General features: G+C 38.8%; 1 protein-coding gene across 4 annotated transcripts in view; it reads left to right on the top strand.

Moving 5' to 3' along the window:
- The window catches only part of LOC128697549 (fibronectin type-III domain-containing protein 3a), a 662917-nt gene that overhangs the window by 591410 nt on the left and 46423 nt on the right, over positions 1 to 25084 (top strand). For all 4 annotated transcript variants that reach the window (XR_011393145.1, XM_070094072.1, XM_053789316.2 and 1 more), the window contains 5 exons: positions 6508 to 6712; positions 8369 to 8587; positions 8903 to 9020; positions 17482 to 17704; positions 23011 to 23156. Coding sequence is in view for 3 of the 4 variants with exons in the window: in XM_070094072.1 (XP_069950173.1) it covers positions 6508 to 6712; positions 8369 to 8587; positions 8903 to 9020; positions 17482 to 17704; positions 23011 to 23156 (911 nt within the window). In the remaining variant the exon portion in view is untranslated. The remainder of the gene's footprint in view (positions 1 to 6507; positions 6713 to 8368; positions 8588 to 8902; positions 9021 to 17481; positions 17705 to 23010; positions 23157 to 25084) is intronic.

Here is a 25084-nt window from a genome sequence, read left to right as displayed (position 1 = left end):
AAAAGTTCCTCGGGTCAGCTCACTGACAGTGATAAGGAAATGTGTAGAATTTTTAACACATACTTCCTCTCAGTTTTTACACAGGAGGATACCAGCGATATTCCAGTAATGATAAATTACGTAGAACAGGACGATAATAAACTGTGCACGATTAGGGTCACAAGTGACATGGTCCTTAGGCAAATAGATAAATTAAAACCTAACAAATCCCCAGGCCCTGATGAACTGTATGCAAGGGTTCTAAAGGAATGTAAAGAGGAGGTTAGCACACCTTTGGCTAATCTTTTCAACATATCACTACAAACTGGCATGGTGCCAGATAAGTGGAAAATGGCAAATGTGATACCTATTTTCAAAACAGGTGACAGGTCCTTAGCTTCGAACTATAGACCAATAAGCCTAACCTCCATAGTGGGAAAATTTATGGAATCAATAATTGCCGAGGCAGTTCGTAGCCACCTTGAAAAGCATAAATTAATCAATGAATCTCAGCATGGTTTTACAAAGGGGCGTTCCTGCCTTACGAATTTATTAACTTTTTTCACTAAGGTATTTGAGGAGGTTGATCATGGTAATGAATATATTGTGTATATGGACTTCAGTAAGGCCTTTGACAGGGTCCCACATCAGAGACTATTGAGGAAAATTAAAGCACATGGAATGGAGGAGAAATTTTTTCCTGGATAGAGGCATGGTTGACAAATAGGCAGCAGAGTTTGCATAAATGGGGAGAAATCAGAGTGGGGAAGCGTTACGAGCGGTGTTCCACAGGGGTCAGTGTTGGGCCCCCTGCTGTTCACAATCTACATAAACGACATAGATGAGGGCATAAAGAGCGACATCGGCAAGTTTGCCGATGACACCAAAATAGGCCGTCGAATTCATTCTGACGAGGACATTCGAGCACTCCAGGAAGATTTGAATAGACTGATGCAGTGGTCGGAGAAGTGGCAGATGCAGTTTAATATAGACAAATGCAAAGTTGTTCTAAATGTTGGACAGGACAATAACCATGCCACATATAAACTAAATAATGTAGATCTTAATATTACGGATTGCGAAAAAGATTTAGGAGTTCTGGTTAGCAGTAATCTGAAACCAAGACAACAGTGCATAAGTGTTCGCAATAAAGCTAATAGAATCCTTGGCTTCATATCAAGAAGCATAAATAATAGGAGTCCTCATGTTGTTCTTCAACTCTATACATCCTTGGTTAGGCCTCATTTAGATTATGCTGCACAGTTTTGGTCACCGTATTACAGGATGGATATAAATTCTCTGGAAAATGTACAAAGGAGGATGACAAAGTTGATCCCATATATCAGAAACCTTCCCTATGAGGATAGACTAAGGGTCCTGAATCTGCACTCTCTAGAAAGACGTAGAATTAGGGGGGATATGATTGAGGTGTATAAATGGAAGACAGGAATAAATAAAGGGGATGTAAATAGTGTGCTGAAAATGTCTAGCCTAGACAGGACTCGCAGCAATGGTTTTAAGTTGGAAAAATTCAGATTCAGGAAGGATATAGGAAAGTACTGGTTTGGTAATAGAGTTGTGGATGAGTGGAACAAACTGCCGAGTACAGTTATAGAGGCCAGAACGTTGTGTAGCTTTAAAAATAGTTTGGATAAATACATGAGTGAATGTGGGTGGGTGTGAGTTGGACCTGATAGCTTGTGCTACCAGGTCGGTTGCCGTGTTCCTCCCTTAAGTCAATGTGACCTGACCTGACTAGGTTGGGTGCATTGGCTTAAGCCGGTAGGAGACTTGGACCTGCCTCGCATGGGCCAGTAGGCCTTCTGCAGTGTTCCTTCGTTCTTATGTTCTTATGTTCTTATTAACCTCATTTTTCATAAATCCATCTGCCGATAGGTCAACTCCCAAGTAGTATCTGAAAACACTCACTTCTTCCATACTCCTCCTCCCCAATTTGATATCCAATTTTTCTCTATCTAAATCATTTGATACCCTCATCACCTTACTCTTTTCTATGTTCAATTTCAACTTGCTACCTTTACACATACTCCCAAACTCATCCACTAACCTTTGCAATTTTTCTTTAGAATCTCCCATGAGCACAGTATCATCAGCAAAAAGCAATTGTATCAATTCCCATTTTGTATTTGATTCCCCATAATTTAATCCCACCCCTCTCCCGAACACCCTAGCATTTACTTCTTTTACAACCCCATCTATAAATATATTAAACAACAATGGTGATATTACACATCCCTGTCTAAGACCTACTTTTACTGGGAAGTAGTCTCCCTCTCTTCTACACACCCTAACCTGAGCCTCACTATCCTCATAAAAACTCTTTAGAGCATTTAGTAACTTACCACCTATTCCATATACTTGCAACATCTGCCACATTGCTCCCCTATCCACTCTGTCATATCTTCTTCTTTCAACACATCGGCCGTATCCCACCGAGACGGGGTGGCCCAAAAGGAAAAACGAAAGTTTCTCCTTTTACATTTAGTAATATATACAGGAGAAGAGGTTACTAGCCCCTTGCTCTCGGCATTTTAGTCGCCTCTTACAACACGCATGGCTTACGGAGGAAGAATTCTTTTCCACTTCCCCATGGAGATAAGAGGAAATAAACAAGAATAAGAACTAGAAAGAAAATAGAAGAAAACCCAGAGGGGTGTGTATATATGTGCTTGTACATGTATGTGTAGTGTGACCTAAGTGTAAGTAGAAGTAGCAAGACATACCTGAAATCTTGCATGTTCATGAGACAGAAAAAAGGACACCAGCAATTCTACCATCATGTAAAACAATTACAGGCTTTCGTTTTACACTCACTTGGCAGGACGGTAGTACCTCCCTGGGTGGTTGCTGTCTACCAACCTACTACCTCGGCTCTGTCATATGCCTTTTCTAAATCCATAAATGCAATAAAAACTTCCCTACCTTTATCTAAATACTGTCCACATATATGCCTCAATGTAAACACGATCTACACATCCCCTACCTGCTCTGAAACCTCCTTGCTCATCCACAATTCTACATTCTGTCTTACCTCTAATTCTTTCAGTTATAACCCTTCTGTACACTTTTCCTGACATACTTAGTAAACTTATTCCTCTATAATTTTTACAATATAGGTAGTAGGTTGGTAGACAGCAACCGCCCAGGGAGGTACTTCCGTCCTGCCAAGTGAGTGTAAAACGAAAGCCTGTAATTGTTTTACATGATGGTAGGATTGCTGGTGTCCTTTTTTGTCTCATGAACATGCAAGATTTCAGGTACGTCTTGCTACTTCTTACACTTAGGTCACACTACACATGCATGTACAAGCACATATATACACACCCCTCTGGGTTTTCTTCTATTTTCTTTCTAGTTCTTATTCTTGTTTATCTCCTCTTATCTCCATGGGGAAGTGGAACATAATTCTTCCTCCGTAAGCCATGCGTGTTGTAAGAGGCGACTAAAATGTCAGGAGCAAGGGGCTAGTAACCTCTTCTCCTGTATATATTACTAAATGTAAAAGGAGAAACTTTCGTTTTTCCTTTTGGGCCACCCCGCCTCGGTGGGATACGGCCGGTGTGTTGAAAGAAAGAAGAAGAATTTTTACAATCTCTTTTGTTCCCCTTCCCTTTATATAAAGGGACTATACATGCTCTCTGCAAATCCCTAGGTACCTTCCCCTCTTTCATACATTTATTAAACAAAAATACCAACCACTCCAACACTATATCCTCCCCTGCTTTTAACATTTCTGTCATGATCCCATCAGTTCCAGCTGCTTTACCCCCTCTCATTCTACGTAATGCCTTGTGCACCTCCCCCCCACTCGCATCCTGTTCTTCTTCACTCCTAAAAGACGGATATACCTCCCTGGCCAGTGCATGAAATTACCGCTTCCCTTTCTTGGTCGACATTTAAAAGTTCCTCAAAATGTTCTCGCCATCTACCCAAAACCTCCATCTCCCCATCTACTAACTCCCCTACTCTGTTTTTAACTGACAAATCCATTAGTTCTCTAGGCTTTCTTAACTTGTTTAACTCACTCCAAAATTTTTTCTTATTTTCATTAAAATTTCTTGACAGTGCCTCTCCCACTCTATCATCTGCTCTCTTTTTTGTTTGCACTCTCTCACCACTCTTTACCTTTCTTTTGCTCTCCTTATACTCTACTCTTCTTATAACACTTTTGCTTTGTAAAAAAAACTCTCATAAGCTAACTTTTTCTCTTTTATCACACCCTTTACTTCATTATTCCACCAATCACTCCTCATTCCTCCTGCACCCACTCTCCTATAACCACAAACTTCTGCCCCACATTCTGATACTGCATTTTTAAAACTATTCCAACCCTCTTCAACCCCCCACTACTCGTACTTGCACCAGCCCACCTTTCTGCCAATAATTGCTTATATCTCACCCAAACTTCCTCCTCCCTTAGTTTATACACTTTCACCTCCCTCTTGCTTGTTGTTGCCATTTTCCTCTTTTCCCATCTACCTCTTACTCTAACTGTAGCTACAACTAAATAATGATCTGATATATCAGTTGCTCCTCTATAAGCGTGTACATCCTGGAGCCTACCCATCAACCTTTATCCACCAACACATAATCTAACAAACTACTTTCATTATGTGCTATATCATACCTTGTATATTTATTTATCCTCTTCATGAAATATGTATTAATACCAAACCTCTTTCTAAACATAGCTCAGTTAATGGCTCCCCGTTTTCATTTACCCCTGGCACCCCAAATTTGCCTACTACTCCCTCCACAACATTTTTGCCCACTTCAGCATTGAAATCCCCAACCACCATTACTCTCACACTTGGTTCAAAACACCCCATGCATTCACTCAACATTTCCCAAAAATTCTCTCTCCTCTACACTTCTCTCTTCTCCAGGTGCATATACGCTTACTATAACCCACTTTTCACATCCAGCCTTTATTTTCTCCACATAATCCTTGAATTAATACATTTGTAGTCCCTCTTTTCCTGCCATAACTTATCCTTCAACATTATTGCTACTCCTTCTTTAGCTCTAACTCTACTTGAAACCCCTGACCTAATCCCATTTATTCCTCTCCACTGAAACTCTCATACCCCCTTCTGCTTTGTTTCACTTAAATCCAAGACATCCAGCTTCTTCTCATTCATAACATCCACAATCATCTCTTTCTTATCATTTGCACAACATCCATGCACATTCAGACTTCCCACTTTGACAATTTTCTTCTTATTCTTTTTAGTAATTATTACAGGAAAAGGGGTTACTAGTCCATTGTTCCCGGCATTTTAGTTGACTTTTACAACACGCATGGCTTAAGGAGGAAAGATTCTTATTCCACTTCCCCATGGATATAAAAGGAAAAGTAATAAGACCAAGAACTATTAAGATAAAATCAAAGAAAACTCAGATGAGTGTGTATAAGTAAACATGTACATGTATGTGTAGTGTGACCTAAGTGTAAGTAGAAGTAGCAAGACGTACCTGTAATCTTGCATATTTATGAGGCAGACAAAAGACACCAGCAATCCTACCATCATGTAAAACAATTACAGGCTTTCGTTTCACACTCACTTGGCAGGACGGTAGTACCCCCCTGGGTGGTTGCTGTCTACCAACCTACTACCTATAAAATGTCTATAAAATATTTTATAGACCCATCTGGGTCTATAAAATATGTTTTGGAATAGGCATGTCTGCCGACATGCCTCATCTAAGAGCAACTATGTCAACTCACTTTGTATCAGATTCCTTTTCTCTTAATCCCACATTTCTCCCAACATCTTAGCATTCACTTCTTTTACAACTCTATCTATGAATATGTTAAACAATCATTGTGACAGTACACATTCTTGTTTAAGTTTGCTTTCACCTACCTCGTATTCCATACATTTGCTCTTTTTCCACATTGCTTTCCAGTCCATCCTATTATACCTTTTCTAAATCCATCAATGCATCTGTTCCTGACTGTTATCTAATTGTTGTACACTTACATGTTTCAATGAAATGCTTGTTTTACTCATCTTCTACCCTTCTTTAAATTCTGTGTTCCTCTGCACTCCTGCTTTGTCTTACCCTTAATTCTTTCAATAATTATTTTACCATATACTTTACCCAGTGTACTCAGCAGGCTTATTTCCCTATAATTCTTACACTCTTGTTCCATTTTCTTTTACACATTGGAGGTATGCATGCTCTCTGGCATTCCTTAAGTATTTTTTTCTTTTTCATGCATATTTTGAATAAATATTCCAGCAACTCAGAAACTCATCCCACCTGTTTTAATGTCTGTCTTAGTCCCACCTGTCCCAGCTAATTTATTCCCTATCATTCTACTTACTGCATCATGTAATCATCACATTCACCTCTGGCTCTTCCTTACTCCTATTGAGGTGTATGAGGTGTATTCCTCACTGGTTGTTGCATGAAATTATATATACACTACTTGTAATACTGTGTATTTGACTTGATATGACTATTTAAAATAAATTCTTAACATAAGTTCTTCCCAACCAGTTGTGTGCCCATAATGATGAGGGTACATCACCTTTCTCGGACATCACCTGCTATCCTACACTGCCAGATCGCCCAAAGCCACCTTCTGCCCCAACAGTAAAGGGCCGACCTAAGTCTACTAAATTGACTCTGGTCTGGTCTCCGCCATCTGATAATGGAGGATCTCGTATAACTGGTTATAGATTGGAAATTGATCGTGATAGTGGTAAGTATTTCATAATTTATTTTGTCCTTGCTTGAGGAATGCTTTAAATTCCATGCAATAGCACCTTGTATATCTGAAATTCTTTAAACTGAAAGCACCCAATAAATTGAAAATAATTTAGAATTGGCACACAAATATTACCTATTTGTAGCTTCAGGGGCAGAGCTAAGCTCATGGTGCCATCACTGTTGAGTGTGTGGTTAACTTTTTTAAAGTTTAAAGTGGTTGTAGTCCTCCCTCCTTGTAGCCCATTCTATTGATACTAAAAAACTTTCTGGCAGCCTTTTGGCAGTTCTTTCTTAGTTTGTAGTTGTGGCCATTTGTTCTAGTTGGTGTTCGTGTTTCTTGTCAGTTGTTTTGTATCCATTTATAAACTTGAATGTGGTTATCATGTCTTCCCTTTTTCTCTATTAGCCAAAGATAGCATATCTTCCAGGCTCATAGCTCATTTCCATCTCTAGATGGTTCATAGCCTTGCTAGTTAGTGTTCCTCTAGCTGAACATGGTGGATCACTTCCTGCTTGTATCCTAGGTTCCAATATACTTGAACCCTCATTTGGAAAATTCTTGGTGCCTTATTGTGCAAGCCATTTGTCATTTCTTCTAGAATCTGGACATGGAGGGCTTTGATCTGCCTAACTACCAGGACATACTATAAGGGTGCACATGTAAGTGTGAGCTTTAGTTATTTAGTACATTGTTACTTTGAGAGATATCATTGTTTACAAAAAGTTATTTTTTTTTAATGCACTGGCTATTTCCCACCAAGGTAGGGCAAGCCTAAAGAGAAGAAATACTTTCATCACTCAATCACTTTCTAGCCAGAGGCGTGCTGACATTACACCTCAGATGTCACTCCAAACTGCAATATCCCCATGCCATCCCTCAGAGTGCAGACTGTACTTCCCACCTCCAGAACTCTTGTGGCTAACTGGTTTTCCCTGAGTCCTTTCATAAATGTTAACTTGCTCACACTCCAACAGCACATCAAGTCATAAAAAACACTTGTCTCGACACTCACTCCTATCTAATATGCTTGCACATGCCTGTTGGAAGTTCAGATCCCTCGGAAAATAAATTTGAGGTAAAATGATTGTGGGTTGATCATTGATGCATTGGATAGATAAGAGTGGGCCAGATCTACTGCATAGAGATACATAATAGTTATTGGGACAGCAGTAGAGGTAGTGTTTTTTAATTGCTAATATGCATTGAGATTTATTGCTGCAATAGGAGTGTATAAAATTGTAGGAGTGATCATCCACTGATCACCAGAATTAAGGACTGTAGTTGATTTTTAAATTCTCTATTTTTGTAACAAGTTTTATCAAATGGTGAGTAGATTGCATCTTAACTGTTTATCATAGCCTTGTTTGTACTTTCTTGTTTGAGGTTAAACTGGCTGAGGCTATGTACTGTTCAGCTTTGAAATAGATTTTCTGTAACTTGTCATTGCGTGGGATAGCTTGGCTTATTTCTTATCAATAAATGTCACGCCTTCCCTTTCATTCTCTTCTGGAACCCCAAGCATGCTTTTCACTACTTTTATCCTATCACATAATCTTCTTAGTCAGTTGCATCTCTTGCTTCCATTTGGATTCCACACACCTAGTATTCAGTCATTGTGATTTTAGCTTAAAATTGTACATTTTATAGGATTTGAGTGCATATATACTGGAGAAGGCACCGAGACTGACTGTACAGAGCTGAGCCCGGGTAAAAGTTACCGCGTCAGAGTATTATGTGAGAGCTTAGGAGGAATAAGTGATTGGAGTGAAGTTGCCAGTGTGAGCACAGAGGCTGTGTGTCCAGGTATTTGCCAACCTCCTCGGTTACTTGGCAAACCAAAGGCATCCTTACTGCAACTCAAGTGGGGTAAGCATGTAAAATACTCTTAGAGTAAGTATAGTAAGTGTATTATACTCTAGACAGCATTGGGTTTGTGGCTAAGTTGTTAATTACAATATTTACTTGATAATCTTGGGCAACTGAAGCATTGAAATTTAAAACTTCAGGATTTAATTTAGCTATAACTCGTATTGATTTAATGTGGTGTACTCTAATATTTATTAAAGTTCTTTATTATGTGTCAAGTTTTCTGTAATATGAAGGAAAATGAACTTAAAATTTTGGAATCATTCTTCATACTTCAATGCACTGTCTATTGTATACTATTATTAAATACAACAGGCAATCCAGAATTTGATGGTGGAGCACCAGTGACTGAGTTCCGCATTGATATGACGTCTCCAAACAATGAGAGGAGACAAGTATATTGTGGGCGAGATCTTGAGTGCACAGTTGCCAGGTGAGTAATCATGTAGTCTTTCCTCATTTAGCGATTTACTCATTTACCGACACCTCAGACTTACGACAGGCTCTCTGACCAGTACATATTTATACCTAAATAATAATTTTTTTTTTTTTTTTTGTTAACGCATCGGCCATTTCCCACTGAGGCATAATATATATTAGAGCTAATTTCCTTTATTCTGTTTATTTCAATATACAGTACACTACTGTATACACATTTAAAAATATACCAGATGTGTTATAAATGGTTCAAAGGTGATATTTTTTTAATATCAAAGATGGTTGACACAAACCCACTACCATTATAGTATGCTTCTCACTTAGCGACAAATTCGTTTTACAATGTGGTCTTAGGAACGGAACTGTCGTTAAGTGAGGAGAGGCTGTATTTAACTTTGTTGGAAAGACTTTTGACTCTCAGATACAAGCATACAAAGATTTATGTAAATGTCTACATAATCGGGTGCCTGTGACTACCTATTTGTAGATACAGAATGAGAGCTCAGCTTATGGTGTCAAGTGTCTGTTATTAAGTCTTGTACAGTTTTGTAAATCCTGTAGTGATCTGTAGAACTTGCTGTTTCCTCTTGAAACTCATTCCACTGCTTTAACACACGGGTTACATATAAAATTTTGATAATAGTTAACCCTTAAATGGTCCAAACATATATACAGTGGACCCCCGCATAATGATCACCTCCGAGTGCGGCCAATTATGTAAGTGTATTTATGTAAGTGCGTTTGTACGTGTATGTTTGGGGGTCTGAAATGGACTAATCTACTTCACAATATTCCTTATGGGAACAAATTCGTTCAGTACTGGCACCTGAACATACTTCTGGAGTGAAAAAATATCGTTAACCGGGGGTCCACTGTATGTTTTTTCAACACCTGAAAGTATGTAAAAAAATGTAGATCTTCTTTTTTGTTTTACATTTGAAAACTTGTAAAAAACTTTTATCTACATTTTTTTTGTTTTATTTGAAAATATGTAAAAAAAAAGTAATCTACTTTTGTAGCACTACGAATTGAACGTCAATCTCTTTCGACCGTTTAAGGGTTAAGTAGCTTTATATATATATATATATATATATATTCTCCATGGGGAAGTGGAACAGAATTCTTCCTCCGTAAGCCATGCGTGTTGTAAGAGGCGACTAAAATGCCGGGAGCAAGGGGCTAGTAACCTCTTCTCCTGTATATATTACTAAATGTAAAAGGAGAAACTTTCGTTTTTCCTTTTGGGCCACCCCGCCTCGGTGGGATACGGCTGGTGTGTTGAAAGAAAGAAGAAAGATATATATATATATATATATATACAGTGGTCCCTCAATAATCGTCCGGTCTGAAAGTCATCCATTTCGGAAATAGTCCTGTTTTTTCGTCAAAATATTGGCTCGCAAATGGTCCGGTAACTCGCTAATAGTCCTTTGTCCCGGACGCGTACTCACGCTCTGAGCCGCCTCGGCCTTTCCTTCCCAGCCAGTGTGCCATTGTTTACCAGTGAGCGACGGTCCCCTCACGTGCTCCAGCAAAATATTTCATAATATTCCATTTATTTTAGTGCTTGCAAGTTATTTAAGTGCTAAATAAGCTACCATGGCTCCAAAGAAAGCTCCTAGTGCCAAGCCTTTGGTAAAGAAGGTGAGAAATACGACTGAATTTAAGAAAAACATTATTGAACAATATGATAGTGGCGTACGTGTGGACGAACTGGCCAGGATGTATAACAAATCCCGTACAACCATGTCTTCCATCATAGCCAAGAAAAAGGAAATCAAGGATGCTGTTGTTGCAAAGGGAGTAAATATGCTGACAAAAATGAGATCACCAGTACTTGAAGATGTTGAGAAGTTATTATTGGTGTGGATAAATGAGAAACAATTAGCAGGAGATAGTCTTATGACGTTGCTTATTTGCGAAGAGGCTAGGCAGTTGCATGACGATTTGGTAAAGAAACTGCCTGCAACTAGTGGTGATGTGAGTGAATTTAAGGCCAGCAAAGGCTGGTTTGAGAGATTTAAGAAGCATACTGGCATACACAGTGTGGTGAGGCTGCCAGTTTGGACCACAAGGTGGCTGAAAAATATGTGCATGAATTCAAGGAGTACATAAACAGTGAAGGACTGAAACCTGAACAAGTGTTCAATTGTGATGAAACAGGCCTCTTTTGGAAGAAAATGCCAAAGAGGATTTATGGAGAAACATCACCCAGAGAAGGATGTTGCAAGCCATATCGGCAACTTGTACAGTGACAGAGTCTTGGCCCATTTTAGGGAAGTTTTAAAGAGACGCCAGAAACAGAGCTCTCTGGACAGTTTTTTTGCAAGACAGGACTCCAGTGACTCTCAAGGTGGCCCTAGTGGCATTAAGAAACAGAGAAGAGAAGTAACCCCAGAAGAGCAATTAGTACCCGAGGTGTTGATGGAAGGGGATTCCCCTTCCAAATAGTAAATCCTCCAATCTGTCTCCTTCTCCAGTCTTCCATACACAAAGAAGAATCGCCAAATAAGGTAAGTGTTATTCTGTTAATGTTTAATTCATCATGTGCCACTGTATTGTTTATGTACTGCATCTATATTTCATGTAAAAAAAAATTTTGTTTTAATACTTCTGGGTATCAGGAACGGATTAATTGAATTTACATTATTTCTTATGGGGAAAATTGATTCGTAAATCGTCCATTTCGATAATAGTCCCACTTCCAGGAACGGATTATGGACGATTATTGAGGGACCACTGTGTGTGTGTGTGTGTGTGTGTGTGTGTGTGTGTGTGTGTGTGTATATATATATATATATATATATATATATATATTTATATATATTTTTTATATATTATCTATATATATATATATATATATATATATATATATATATATATAAATATATATATATATATATATATATATATATATATATATATATTTTTTTTTTTTTTTTTTTTTTTTTTTTTTTTTTTTTTTTTCAACAAGGCGGTCGTCTCCCACCGAGGCAGGGTGACCCAAAAAAAAAGAAAGAAAATCCCCAAAAAGAAAATACTTTCATCATCATTCAACACTTTCACCACACTCACACATTATCACTGCTTTTGCAGAGGTGCCCAGAATATAACAGTTTAGAAGCATATACTTATAGAGATACACAACATATCCCTCCAAACTGCCAATATCCCAAACCCCTCCTTTAAAGTGCAGGCATTGTACTTCCCATTTCCAGGACTCAAGTCCGACTATATGAAAATAACCAGTTTCCCTGAATCCCTTCACTAAATATTACCCTGCTCACACTCCAACAGATCGTCAGGTCCCAAGTACCATTCGTCTCCATTCACTCCTATCTAACACGCTCATGCACGCTTGCTGGAAGTCCAAGCCCCTCACCCACAAAACCTCCTTTACCCCCTCTTTCCAACCCTTTTGAGGACGACCCCTACCCCTCTTTCCTTCCCCTATAGATTTATATGCTTTCCATGTCATTCTACTTTGATCCATTCTCTCTAAATGACCAAACCACCTCAACAACCCCTCTTCTGCCCTCTGACTAATGCTTTTATTAACTCCACACCTTCTCCTAATTTCCACACTCCGAATTTTCTGCATAATATTTACACCACACATTGCCCTTAGTTAGTTATGGCCTCTTTTTATGCCACTTGATGGGGTTAGGAAGTGATCACAAAGCCAGGTGCAGACATAAGATGCAACCAGATTCTGAAACATCCAAATTCACACATAGCTTGATGCATATGACACGCATTATGTACACAGCCAGACGTCACATCAGTTTATGTATGTTTAACCCTTTCAGGGTCCGTCCCGTAGATCTATGGCTTTACGGTGAGTGTCCAAACCCTAGATCTACGCCATGAGCTCAGCTCACTCTGATAAACTGTGAGTGGTACATTTGGGCCTAGATATGAGAGAATACATCTATGTGGTATGTGTGCACCACATAAAACAGATCCTGCAGCACACTGTGTATAATGAGAGAAAAAACTGAAATCATGATTTTTCGATTAAAACAGCAACTTTGCAGTGTTTTTTCGTATGTTTTTTATAGTTGTATTTGCGATTTCTTGGTCTCATTTGATAGAATGGAAGACATATTACAAAAATAGAGATGATTTTCATTGGTTTTAGCTCTGGAAATGGCTTGAAACTGAGCTCAAAGTAGCGGAAATGTTAAATTTTTGCCAATATTCAAGAGTAAACAAACGACCTCACACATCTAATACACGCCAGCTGGTGGGTCTAATATACATTCACAAATATGGTGATGATATTTATACAATTATTACAGTATTGCATAACGGTAAATCTTCTATTTTTTGGTGTGAATAAAAATTCATTATGTGAATAAAAAATCAAAATGGAATTTATTTGTAAAGCCTCAAAACATAACTAATGAACAGAGGAAATGTTAGTTTAGTGCCAGGAATGCCTACATTGTTTATTCTGGACCCTATTTTGAAATTGGAATATTTTGAACTTTGTGTTAAATTGGCCAAATTAACAATTTCCAATCACTTTATTTTGTAGTTGAAACAGTTGACTTGGCGATTTCTTGTGCTCAATCGATAGAATAGAAGTAATACTAGTGAAATAGCTAAGAATTTGGTAGATTGGAGTAATGTAATTGGCCTAAAATGGGAGTCAAAGTCGGCAAAATCGCCGATTCGTAAACATCGCTGACACATCAAAATTCGCGAGAGCATAATTTCGTCAATTTTCCACCAAATTTCGTACTTTTTGTTTTATTACCTTCACAAAAAGATTCTCTACGATTTCATAAGAAAAAATAACATTTTTTTTTTTTAAATTCTTGGACACTGGTGCATGACTCCAGATTTGGGCCTTGGACCCTGAAAGGGTTAAGGGGCAAGGTGCAGGAGGTAGAGATTGTGCCCTACCAACACTGTACATGCACATACATGGATGTATTTTTTGTACCATGAGAATTATACACATTTTCAGCTTACATATATTGTCTTCAGAAAGTTCATTATTTTTGGTTTGTTCTAGTACGTATGTGGGATTCATCCTACTTCTGCAGTTTTTGATGGGGTAAAAAAAAATTTTGGACATAGTAGCTAATAAATTAGTGAGTACTTTGTGTGTGTGTGTGTCATTGAGAAGCATATGCATGAGAGAGAATTAACCCTTTCAGGGTTTCGGACGTACTAGTATGGCTTACGCACCAGTGTCCGTGATGTACTAGTACGCATAAATTCTAGCGCCTTCAAATCTAGTGAGAGAAAGCTGGTAGGCCTACATATGAAAGAATGGGTCTATGTGGTCAGTGTGCGCAGTATAAAAAAAATCCTGCAGCACAGTGCGTTAAGAGAAAAAAAATCTTTGACCATGTTTTTGGATTAAAACAGAGACTTTACACTGTATTTTCGTATGGTATTTATTGTTGTATTCTAGTTTTCCTGGTCTCATTGTATAGAATGGAAGACATATTACAGAAATTGAGATGATTTTGACTGGTTTTACAATGAAAAGTACAGTGGAACCTCAAATTTCGAACTTAATCCGTTCCAGGAGCTAGTTCCAAATTCGAAAAGTCTGAAATTCGAAACAATATTTCCCATAAGAAATAATGGAAATACAATTAATCCGTTCCAGAAACCCAAAAATATTCACAAAAAAAATACATTTTATAGAGATTAATTACAGTTTTACATACACACAACAAATGTTAGTCTTTAATTATGTATAGTAATATAAAATAACATTTTTACTTACCTTTATTGAAGATTGGTAATGGCATCTGGAAGATAGGGAGGAGGAGAGAGGGAGTTGGGGTTATTGTTTGGAAGGAGAATCCCCCTCCATGAGGACTTCCGGTATTAAAGCCCTCTCTGGGGTTGCTTCCCTTCTCTTTATTTTAATGCCACTAGGACCTGCTTGAGAGTCATTGGACCCCAGTCTCACAAAATAACTGTCTACAGTCCTCTGTTTGTCTCACAAAATAACTATCCACAGTCATCTGTTTGTCTCACAAAATAACTGTCCACAGTCCTCTGTACATCCTGGCAAGCTCAACAAGTCTCACTTCAATCTCATACCTCTGTATTATTTCCTTCTTCACATCTATGGTGTTTCTCACTTGCTTTACCACAGGGGTACAGTTAGCAAGTTTCTTTGGGCCCATGGCAGCTTATTTCACAGCCGCACAAGCACTAAACACAATTAAATAATCGTAAAATGCATGAATGAGATCGCAGGTTAGTGTTCACTCAAGCATAAACAAAGCTAGACTGCTCACGGTGCCTGCGCGGGGACGCGGACAGAGCGGGCCAGCGGACAGGTCCCGTACCCGGCGGTCTGAAAATAGGGGTGCATTCAATAATAGGGACACAGTTTGTCCGAAAAAATGGTCTTATTTTCGAAACGTTTGATATGTGATACGTTCGATTTTTGAGGCTCCACTGTACCTTGAAATTGAGCTCAAAGTAGCAGAAATGTTCGATTTTTACCAAAGTTCAAAAGTAAATAAATCATGCTAAGCGTCTAATACACGTCAACTGGCGAGTCTAATATTCTTTCACAAGTGCGCCGATATTATTTATACCATTTCTACACTAATGCAGTAATCTGCATAACAGTAAATCTTATTTTTTTTTTGTGAGAATAAAAATTCAAAGTAGAAAGCAAAAAAAATGTAAGAGGGGCCTGGGGATGTGACTAATGAACAGAGGAAATGTTATTTTAGGGCCAGGAATGTCTTTCTTGTTTATTCTGGACCCTATTTGGAAATTGGCATCTTTTGAAATTTGTGTGAAATTGGCAAAATTGCTAGATTCTGACCACTGTATTGGATAGTTGAAATCAGTAAATTGGTGGTTTCTTGTACTCATTTGATAGAAAAAATGGAGTTCTAGCGAAATAGTTATGATTTTTGTCAACTAGTACATGGGAATTGGCTGAAAATAGGGCTCAAAGTGGGCAAAATCGCCGATGCGTAAACATCTTCAAGACCGCTAACTTTGCAAGAGCATAATTTCGTAAGTTTTCCATGAAATTTCATACTTATGGTGCCATTATGATCGGGAAAAGATTCTCTATCTTTTCATAAGATTTTTTTTTTTTTTTTTTTTTTTTTTTTTTTTTTTTTTTTAAATTTGGGGGACCCTGAGAACAAGTCTCTGAGAGGTCCTGTGGACCCTGAAAGGATTAAGGTGGGTGAGGAGGGAAGACAAAAGTAGAAAAGGGGAAGAATATGGAGAACCAGGCAAGCATAAACTTCTTTACTCTAGGTAGCCATCTAAGTTTGCCTAATGGTAGAGCCGACTCTGAGACAATCACATTTATGAAAAAAATTATGGCACATCATGAATGTTAATAGGTGACTGTTATGACATGAGACAACTTCCTTACAAACATTAGCAGTGTACTATACTAGGCAGTGCAGTGGTTCCAAATTAAACTGATAGTTCCTCCACCCTGAAAAAACAACTTCGAGCCTCGCCAAACTTCTCCATTTCACTTTCTCATCTCACATTTGTCAGCAGGGAGTAAGACTTATTTATCCAGCTCTGAATCTTGAGCTAGAATTGGTCTCCTTATCTCCAGTCAAAAATTCTTCGAAATCTCTGTTGCTCTTCTTTTTAGGGCTTGGTTTCATTAGGTGAAGCATCACATGGTAAATTGCATCTCTAAGAGCATTCAGCCTGCTAGACCTCAGACTACCTCACTCAACCAGTCACAACACCATAGTTATTTTAACACACACTGCTAATTTATAGACATTCAGTGCTGTTTCACTGTTAACCTTCATGACCCGGTATCAGCCTTGTTTGTTTGATACCAGCGTTCATGTTCCATCAAGAAAACTAAACAGTCACATCACCTTGAGGAGGAGGAGAGTGGAAGGTACCAAAAAAAATAATTTTGGTTGATCTTCTAGTATCTGGACCTAAATATAAGCCATGTAAATCTAGCATTAACATAGAAGTTATTCCCTGTAATTAATCATTTTATCCCCTAACCATAGTGGAAAATAATTTTTGTGATTACCACATGAACCTTTACAATACAACCTTAAGTTTGACCTCAAAATTTCAAGAAAAAATAAAATTATTCATTAAATGGGTATAATAAAATAATTTGCATGACCTGATAAAACACTAACTTTTGATTATTAATGTCATTGTAGATGCAAAATTCTCCAGGTGTTACACGGGTGGTGTTTTAATTTTTGTTTTTTAGGATGCTCGTGTGCAAGTGATGCAGCAAGTGTTTTTTAAATCCTCTAGTACTAACTCCCCTCTTCTGTGATTTTACTTCATCTGATTTGCATGATTAACATGGGATGACCTGGACAGCCTAAATAATGGGAATTTCTGCATGAACTGAAAAATCTTGTACATTGATACATTTCTTGATGATAATTTCTTAATTGTATATAATAGGTTTCACATTGCTGATAAACATCTGCACTCTTCAACAGCCTCTTACCTGGGCGACCATACATCTTCATGGTGTGTGGTGTGAACCGCATGGGCCCTGGACAGTGGTCTGAACCTTTGGAAGTGGTTAGTGGTGCTGGTCCCCCTGATGCCCCTCATGCTCCTCATCTAGCCTGTCGTAGCCCATATTCAGTGCATCTAGCGTGGGAAGAACCTATAAACAATGGAGCTGGTATTGACCAGTATAATGTGCAGATTGCAGAGGTAAGGAACAACTTGAAGCAAACTTTGTATTTGAGTTTGATACAGAAATTTTATCCTTCACATTAACACTGAAGAATTAGACACATGTACAACTCTTGGGTATCTTTATTGAGGAAACGTTTCGCCACACAGTGGCTTCATCAGTCCATACGTAGGAGAAACTTGAAGAACAGGAGGAGAATGAGGTAATCAGTCCCTCAACCTTGAGTCGATGTGTTCAGTCCATCAATCTACAAACCTGTCAGACACTGCAACTTCTTGGTATCTTAATACTTAGGAATTCTTCGCTTGCCTAATTCTTGGGCACAACCTACTTCCACATTGAACAGATGTGACACCACCTATGACTGCTGCACCTCTCCTGCCATACGGTTTATAAGCTACTTCTCCGCTCATATGCCGTATTCTATTCAAAATTGATGGACTGAACACACCGACTCAAGGTTGAGGGACTGATTACCTCATTCTCCTCCTGTTCTTCAAGTTTCTCCTACGTATGGACTGATGAAGCCACTGTGTGGCAAAACGTTTCCTCAATAAAGATACCCAAGAGTTGCACATGTGTCTAATTTATCAACATGTCGGTTCTCTGAACCATTCATCTACAAACACTGAAGAAGCTTGTCTACACTTGTATCGACAGTTTCTCAACTCTACCTGTTCTTGCTGATCCCAGCTACAAGCCATCATCAGTGATATAATAAGATGTGTGTTTGTGTTTATCTCTGGCCCTACTTCACAGTAATTTTTATGTTGCTAGTATCAAATACTGGTTCCTTTTATGTTATTTTACCTGCTCAGACATAAGATGCAGATAATGCAGTATTGCATTACTTTCCACATTGCTAAAGACTATGCCTTAACACTTAACCAAACCATTTTGTACTTTCTAACTTGCATATTTGACAATAGCCAAGCATTTTTAAAGAGGAAGATGAATACATATACAGGTCTCCCTCAACATTCATGAGGGTTAGGGGATCAAGAACCTTGTAAATGTTGAAAAATCGCGAATGTTTGGTGCCCCAATGTCTTGTAGGGAAATATAATACAATACTGCTTCCCTAACCTGTTGAACCATGAACAATCATAAAACACATGAAAATGTCGTAAAATATTGTACTAGTGCCAGCCCTTTGGTAAAGAAGGTGAGAAAAACTATAGAATTCAAGAAAGAACTTGTAGCAGAGTACCAAAGTGGAGGAGGAAGAGAGAATGCCTTCATCAGTGATTTAGTGATTATACGATATTTTTTTTTTTTTTTTTTTTTTTTTTTTTTTTTTTTTTTTTTTTTTTTTTTTTTATTATCACACCGGCCGATTCCCACCAAGGCAGGGTGGCCCGAAAAAGAAAAACTTTCACCATCATTCACTCCATCACTGTCTTGCCAGAAGGGTGCTTTACACTACAGTTTTTAAACTGCAACATTAACACCCCTCCTTCAGAGTGCAGGCACTGTACAATACTAAAGCAGCACAAGTCGATTAAGGCTATAGCGCCAGCCAGCGATAAAGTGTAACATTAGCAGTGTAGCAAGTAAGTTAAGCGATTAATCGATAGAAAAAGGACAGCACAAACCTAACTCCTCCAATGTTGTTGGAGTTATATAGGGTGACTGACAACACCGCGGTCTCTAGTCTCTACCGCCTCCACCACCACTATGCAAGGCTTATGTCTCAGCACCACCACAACAACACTCGTGACATACTTAATGACGTATTTTATTCACTCTAGAGTATATGTCGTGTTTCTATGTTATTAATATTGTTTATTATGTCATATCGGATGAATTGTGATAGATAAATAAGCCATAGAGTCGATATTAGTGTCATATTGAAGGACTATATCTTGTCCTATCTCCAAACAAACTCTGCCACCACCACAATTCCTAACATAAGTTGAGGGAGACCTGTATGCTTTCTGACTTGATAATCTGCTAAGAAATATCATAATAGTTTGGCTTCAGCCAAGTTGAGAATAAACTTGTCAAACCAGTCACAGATGAACCACAGGGTGTATATTGCATACAAGTTAGTGTACATCAATAGTTATAACCAATGAATCCTTCAGGGTTATGGGAGGTAGGTCTTGTTGCCTGGTGAGGGCTCTTGATTCAAAGAATTGGAGTTACACTCCCTCTCTTCAGGTTAAATTTATGACTTTCTGATCGCGGGTTTTATCCCCGCCTGTGGTATGGTTTGCATTTGCTATTTCCTCTTGTAGTCCATTCCATTGTTCTACCACTCGGTGAATAACATCTTTCTAGTATACTTACAGCATTACTTTCTTACTTTATAACTGATCTCTTTTTTTTCCCCTATTGATGTTAGAAAGTCTTCCATATTAATTTTTGTATATTTGATAATTTTTTATTTTTTTTTTTATTATCACACCGGCCGATTCCCACCAAGGCAGGGTGGCCCGAAAAAGAAAAACTTTCACCATCATTCACTCCATCACTGTCTTGCCAGAAGGGTGCTTTACACTACAGTTTTTAAACTGCAACATTAACACCCCTCCTTCAGAGTGCAGGCACTGTACTTCCCATCTCCAGGACTCAAGTCCGGCCTGCCGGTTTCCCTGAATCCCTTCATAAATGTTACTTTGCTCACACTCCAACAGCACGTCAAGTATTAAAAACCATTTGTCTCCATTCACTCCTATCAAACACGCTCACGCATGCCTGCTGGAAGTCCAAGCCCCTCGCACACAAAACCTCCTTTACCCCCTCCCTCCAACCCTTCCTAGGCCGACCCCTACCCCGCCTTCCTTCCACTACAGACTGATACACTCTTGAAGTCATTCTGTTTCGCTCCATTCTCTCTACATGTCCGAACCACCTCAACAACCCTTCCTCAGCCCTCTGGACAACAGTTTTGGTAATCCCGCACCTCCTCCTAACTTCCAAACTACGAATTCTCTGCATTATATTCACACCACACATTGCCCTCAGACATGACATCTCCACTGCCTCCAGCCTTCTCCTCGCTGCAACATTCATCACCCACGCTTCACACCCATATAAGAGCGTTGGTAAAACTATACTCTCATACATTCCCCTCTTTGCCTCCAAGGACAAAGTTCTTTGTCTCCACAGACTCCTAAGTGCACCACTCACTCTTTTTCCCTCATCAATTCTATGATTCACCTCATCTTTCATAGACCCATCCGCTGACACGTCCACTCCCAAATATCTGAATACGTTCACCTCCTCCATACTCTCTCCCTCCAATCTGATATTCAATCTTTCATCACCTAATCTTTTTGTTATCCTCATAACCTTACTCTTTCCTGTATTCACCTTTAATTTTCTTCTTTTGCACACCCTACCAAATTCATCCACCAATCTCTGCAACTTCTCTTCAGAATCTCCCAAGAGCACAGTGTCATCAGCAAAGAGCAGCTGTGACAACTCCCACTTTGTGTGTGATTCTTTATCTTTTAACTCCACGCCTCTTGCCAAAACCCTCGCATTTACTTCTCTTACAACCCCATCTATAAATATATTAAACAACCACGGTGACATCACACATCCTTGTCTAAGGCCTACTTTTACTGGGAAAAAATTTCCCTCTTTCCTACATACTCTAACTTGAGCCTCACTATCCTCGTAAAAACTCTTCACTGCTTTCAGTAACCTACCTCCTACACCATACACTTGCAACATCTGAAAAACTTTAGTCTATCTTTTTGGGTCACCCTTCCTTGGTGGGAGACGACCAGTAAGTTGAAAAAAAAAAAACTTTGGGTATCATTTCAGAAATTTTATATTGCATGTTTTTCCCTTCCTAACCTGCTGTCTCAATTGCTCACACGCCCATATATTCGGAATGGATATTTACAAAACAAATAGCCTCATCAACTTCATTATTTATAAGTAAATATGAGGGTGCTACATCACCACTTTTTATTTTATTCTGTTACTTTTTCAGCATTAAACAGATGTAAAATTTAGGATCTTGAGTAAGCCTATTGCTGATATAAGTTTAAATTACTGTATTGGTAAATAACGGATAAAATGGTGCACGTTTTTACTCTACTACACTTGTCACACGTTACAACCAACCTGTGTGTCTTTCTCTTGTATATACACTTTATTGTGTTCCTTATCAAGCATAAATATGCAGAACTAAGGTAGAAATACTATCCTAGGTAGGTATATCATTGTTAAAAGTTGGAGTTCCTTGGAAGTGTGCAATAAAGTAGTGTGTGTTTACAGCACCATGCAGCATCATTGACTGATTGGAGGGAGGTGCTCATGTTGAGTGTAGTATTTCAACTGTGGTAGTATGAAAGAAACATTAACTTGGAAGTTTTGAAGTCATGTCAGCAGGTTTTGAGTGTTATTAATGCAGTATTAATTTTTTTTTTTTTTTTCCAACAAGTCGGCCGTCTCCCACCGAGGCAGGGTGACCCAAAAAAAGAAAAAATCCCCAAAAAGAAAATACTTTCATCATCATTCAACACTTTCACCACACTCACACATTATCACTGCTTTTGCAGAGGTGCTCAGAATACAACAGTTTAGAAGCATATACGTATAAAGATACACAACATATCCCTCCAAACTGCCAATATCCCAAACCCCTCCTTTAAAGTGCAGGCATTGTACTTCCCATTTCCAGGATTCAAGTCCGACTATATGAAAATAACCGGTTTCCCTGAATCTCTTCACTAAATATTACCCTGCTCACACTCCAACAGATCGTCAGGTCCCAAGTATCATTCGTCTCCATTCACTCCTATCTAACACGCTCATGCATGCTTGCTGGAAGTCCATAGCCAGGACATCCAGTTTCTTCTCATTCATAACATCCACAATCATCTCTTTCTTATCATTTGCACAACATCCATGCACATTCAGACTTCCCACTTTGACAATTTTCTTCTTATTCTTTTTAGTAATCTTTACAGGAAAAGGGGTTACTAGCCCATTGTTCCCGGCATTTTAGTTGACTTTTACAACACGCATGGCTTACGGAGGAAAGATTCTTATTCCACTTCCCCATGGATATAAAAGGAAAAGTAATAAGACCAAGAACTATTAAGATAAAATCAAAGAAAACTCAGATGAATGTGTATAAATAAACGTGTACATGTATGTGTAGTGTGACCTAAGTGTAAGTAGAAGTAGCAAGACATGCCTGTAATCTTGCATATTTATGAGACAGACAAAAGACACCAGCAATCCTACCATCATGTAAAACAATTACAGGCTTTCGTTTTACACTCGCTTGGCAGGACGGTAGTACCTCCCTGGGTGGTTGCTGTCTACCAACCTACTACTGAATATTTTTCTTTCCAAGGTATCCTGTCCTCATGCAGAGTCTTCAGAGTCTTCTTCAACATGTGGTGACCTAGAATCTGACTTGACATTCACCAGTGCGTACACAGGGTCAGCCCTCACCACTGAAGTACGCAACCTGGCTCCTGCTACCACCTATGCCTTCAGGTGAGCTATCTTGCAAATAAAAAAAAAATGCTTTTAATAGTAATTTTGTATTCTTAAGTGTTTGTGATTTTTTCCACATTTAATAGGAAAGATCAGTTACAGATGCTCCTCGTTTTCCAGTGGTTCGACTTATGATATTTTGTCATTACGATGTTGTGATAGCAATGTGCATTCACTAGTCATCAAACTTTGAATTTTGATCTGTTCCCAGGGTAGCGATATGCTGTACGATACAGGTTCAGTTCTCGGTGAGGATAGAAACATTGGGCATGTTTCTTTACCCCAGTCGTCTATGTTCCCTGTCAGTAAAATGGGTATCTGAGTGTTAGTCGACTGGTGTGGGTTGCATCCTGAGACAAAACTGACCTAATTTGCTTGAAATGTTCTGCATAACAAGGGGCTTTCTATATAGTAGTATGTCATTGTTGTCAGCTAGGCCTGTATACATATTTTGTAAATGTACTTTTAGAAATAGAATTTTTTTTTTCTCAACAAATCGGTCGTCTCCCACCAAGGCAGGGTGACCCAAAAAGAAAGAAAATCCCCCAAAACAAAATACTTTCATCATTCAACACTTTCACCTCACTCATACATAATCACTGTCTTTGCAGAGGTGCTCAGGTATGACAGTTCAGATGTCCCTCCAAACAGCCAATATTCCAAATCCCTCCTAAAAAGTTCAGGCATTGTACTTCCCATTTCCAGGACTCAAGTCTGGGTAACCGGTTTGCCTGAATCCCTTCACAAAATATTACCCTGCTCATACTCCAACAACTTGTCAAGTCCCAAAAACCATTCATCTCCATTCACTCCTATCTAACATGCTCATGTATGCTTAATGGAAGTCCAAGCCCCTCGCCCACAAAAACCTCCTTTACCCCCTCCCTCCAGCCTTTTCAGGGTCGACCCGTACCCTGCCTTCCTTTCCCTACAGATTTACACACACTCCATGTAATTCTACTTTGTTCCATTCTTTCTAAATGACCAAACTATCTCAACAACCCCTCTTCAGCCCTCTGACTAATAGTTTTAGTAACTCTACACCACCTCCTAATTTCCATACCACAAATTCTCTGCATAATAATTACACCACACATTGCCCTTAGACAGGAGGACATCTCCACTGCCTACAGCCGCCTCCTCGCTGCAGCATTTACAGTCCATGCATCACACCCATATAGGAGTATTGGTACCACTATACTTTCATACATTCCCTTCTTTACCTCCATGGATAATGTTTTTTGTCTCCACAGATACCTCAACACACCACTCACATTTTTTCCTTCATCAGTTCTATGGTTAACCTCATCCTTCATAAACCCATCCACTGACAACATTCACTACTTCCATATTCCCTCTCTCCAATGTGATATCCAATTTTTCTTTATCTAAATAGTTTGATACCCTCATTACCTTACTCTCATCTTTGTTCACTTTCACCTTTCTACATTTACACACCCTCTCAAACTCATCCACTAACCTTTGCAACTTTTCTTTAGAATCCCCCAAAAGCACAGTATCATCAACAAAAAGTAACTATCAACTCCCATTTTGTATTTGATTCCCCATAATTTAATCCCACCCCTCTGACCAACATTCATGTTACCAGCATTTTAGATGCATTCAGTAAAAAAGAAAAAGGGGGGGGGGGGGCTCTTTTTCTACCCGCCGGCAATTTTCGCTTATCGTCCGGGGGTTGCAAACCTTGGAGCCATATGAACTGGGCCCTCCTGTACTGGCCACTTTAACTTGGTATAATAGTTATGTATTTATTTGCATTGAGCATTTGTTACTTTTCTTGTTGACTTTATTTCTGTTTTTGTGTTTGCATTTTGTATGCCTGTGAGTGGTGAGTGACCTATATAGTCAAAATACTTTGTTAATGTGCAACTATTGTTGTATTCAACCACTGAACAACTCGCCCGGTT

This window comes from Cherax quadricarinatus, chromosome 44 (assembly GCF_038502225.1).
Source record: "Cherax quadricarinatus isolate ZL_2023a chromosome 44, ASM3850222v1, whole genome shotgun sequence".
Taxonomy (NCBI): Eukaryota; Metazoa; Arthropoda; class Malacostraca; order Decapoda; family Parastacidae; genus Cherax; species Cherax quadricarinatus.
The sequence above is the reverse complement of the archived record's forward strand: the minus strand, read 5'-3'. Positions and strand labels throughout refer to the sequence as shown.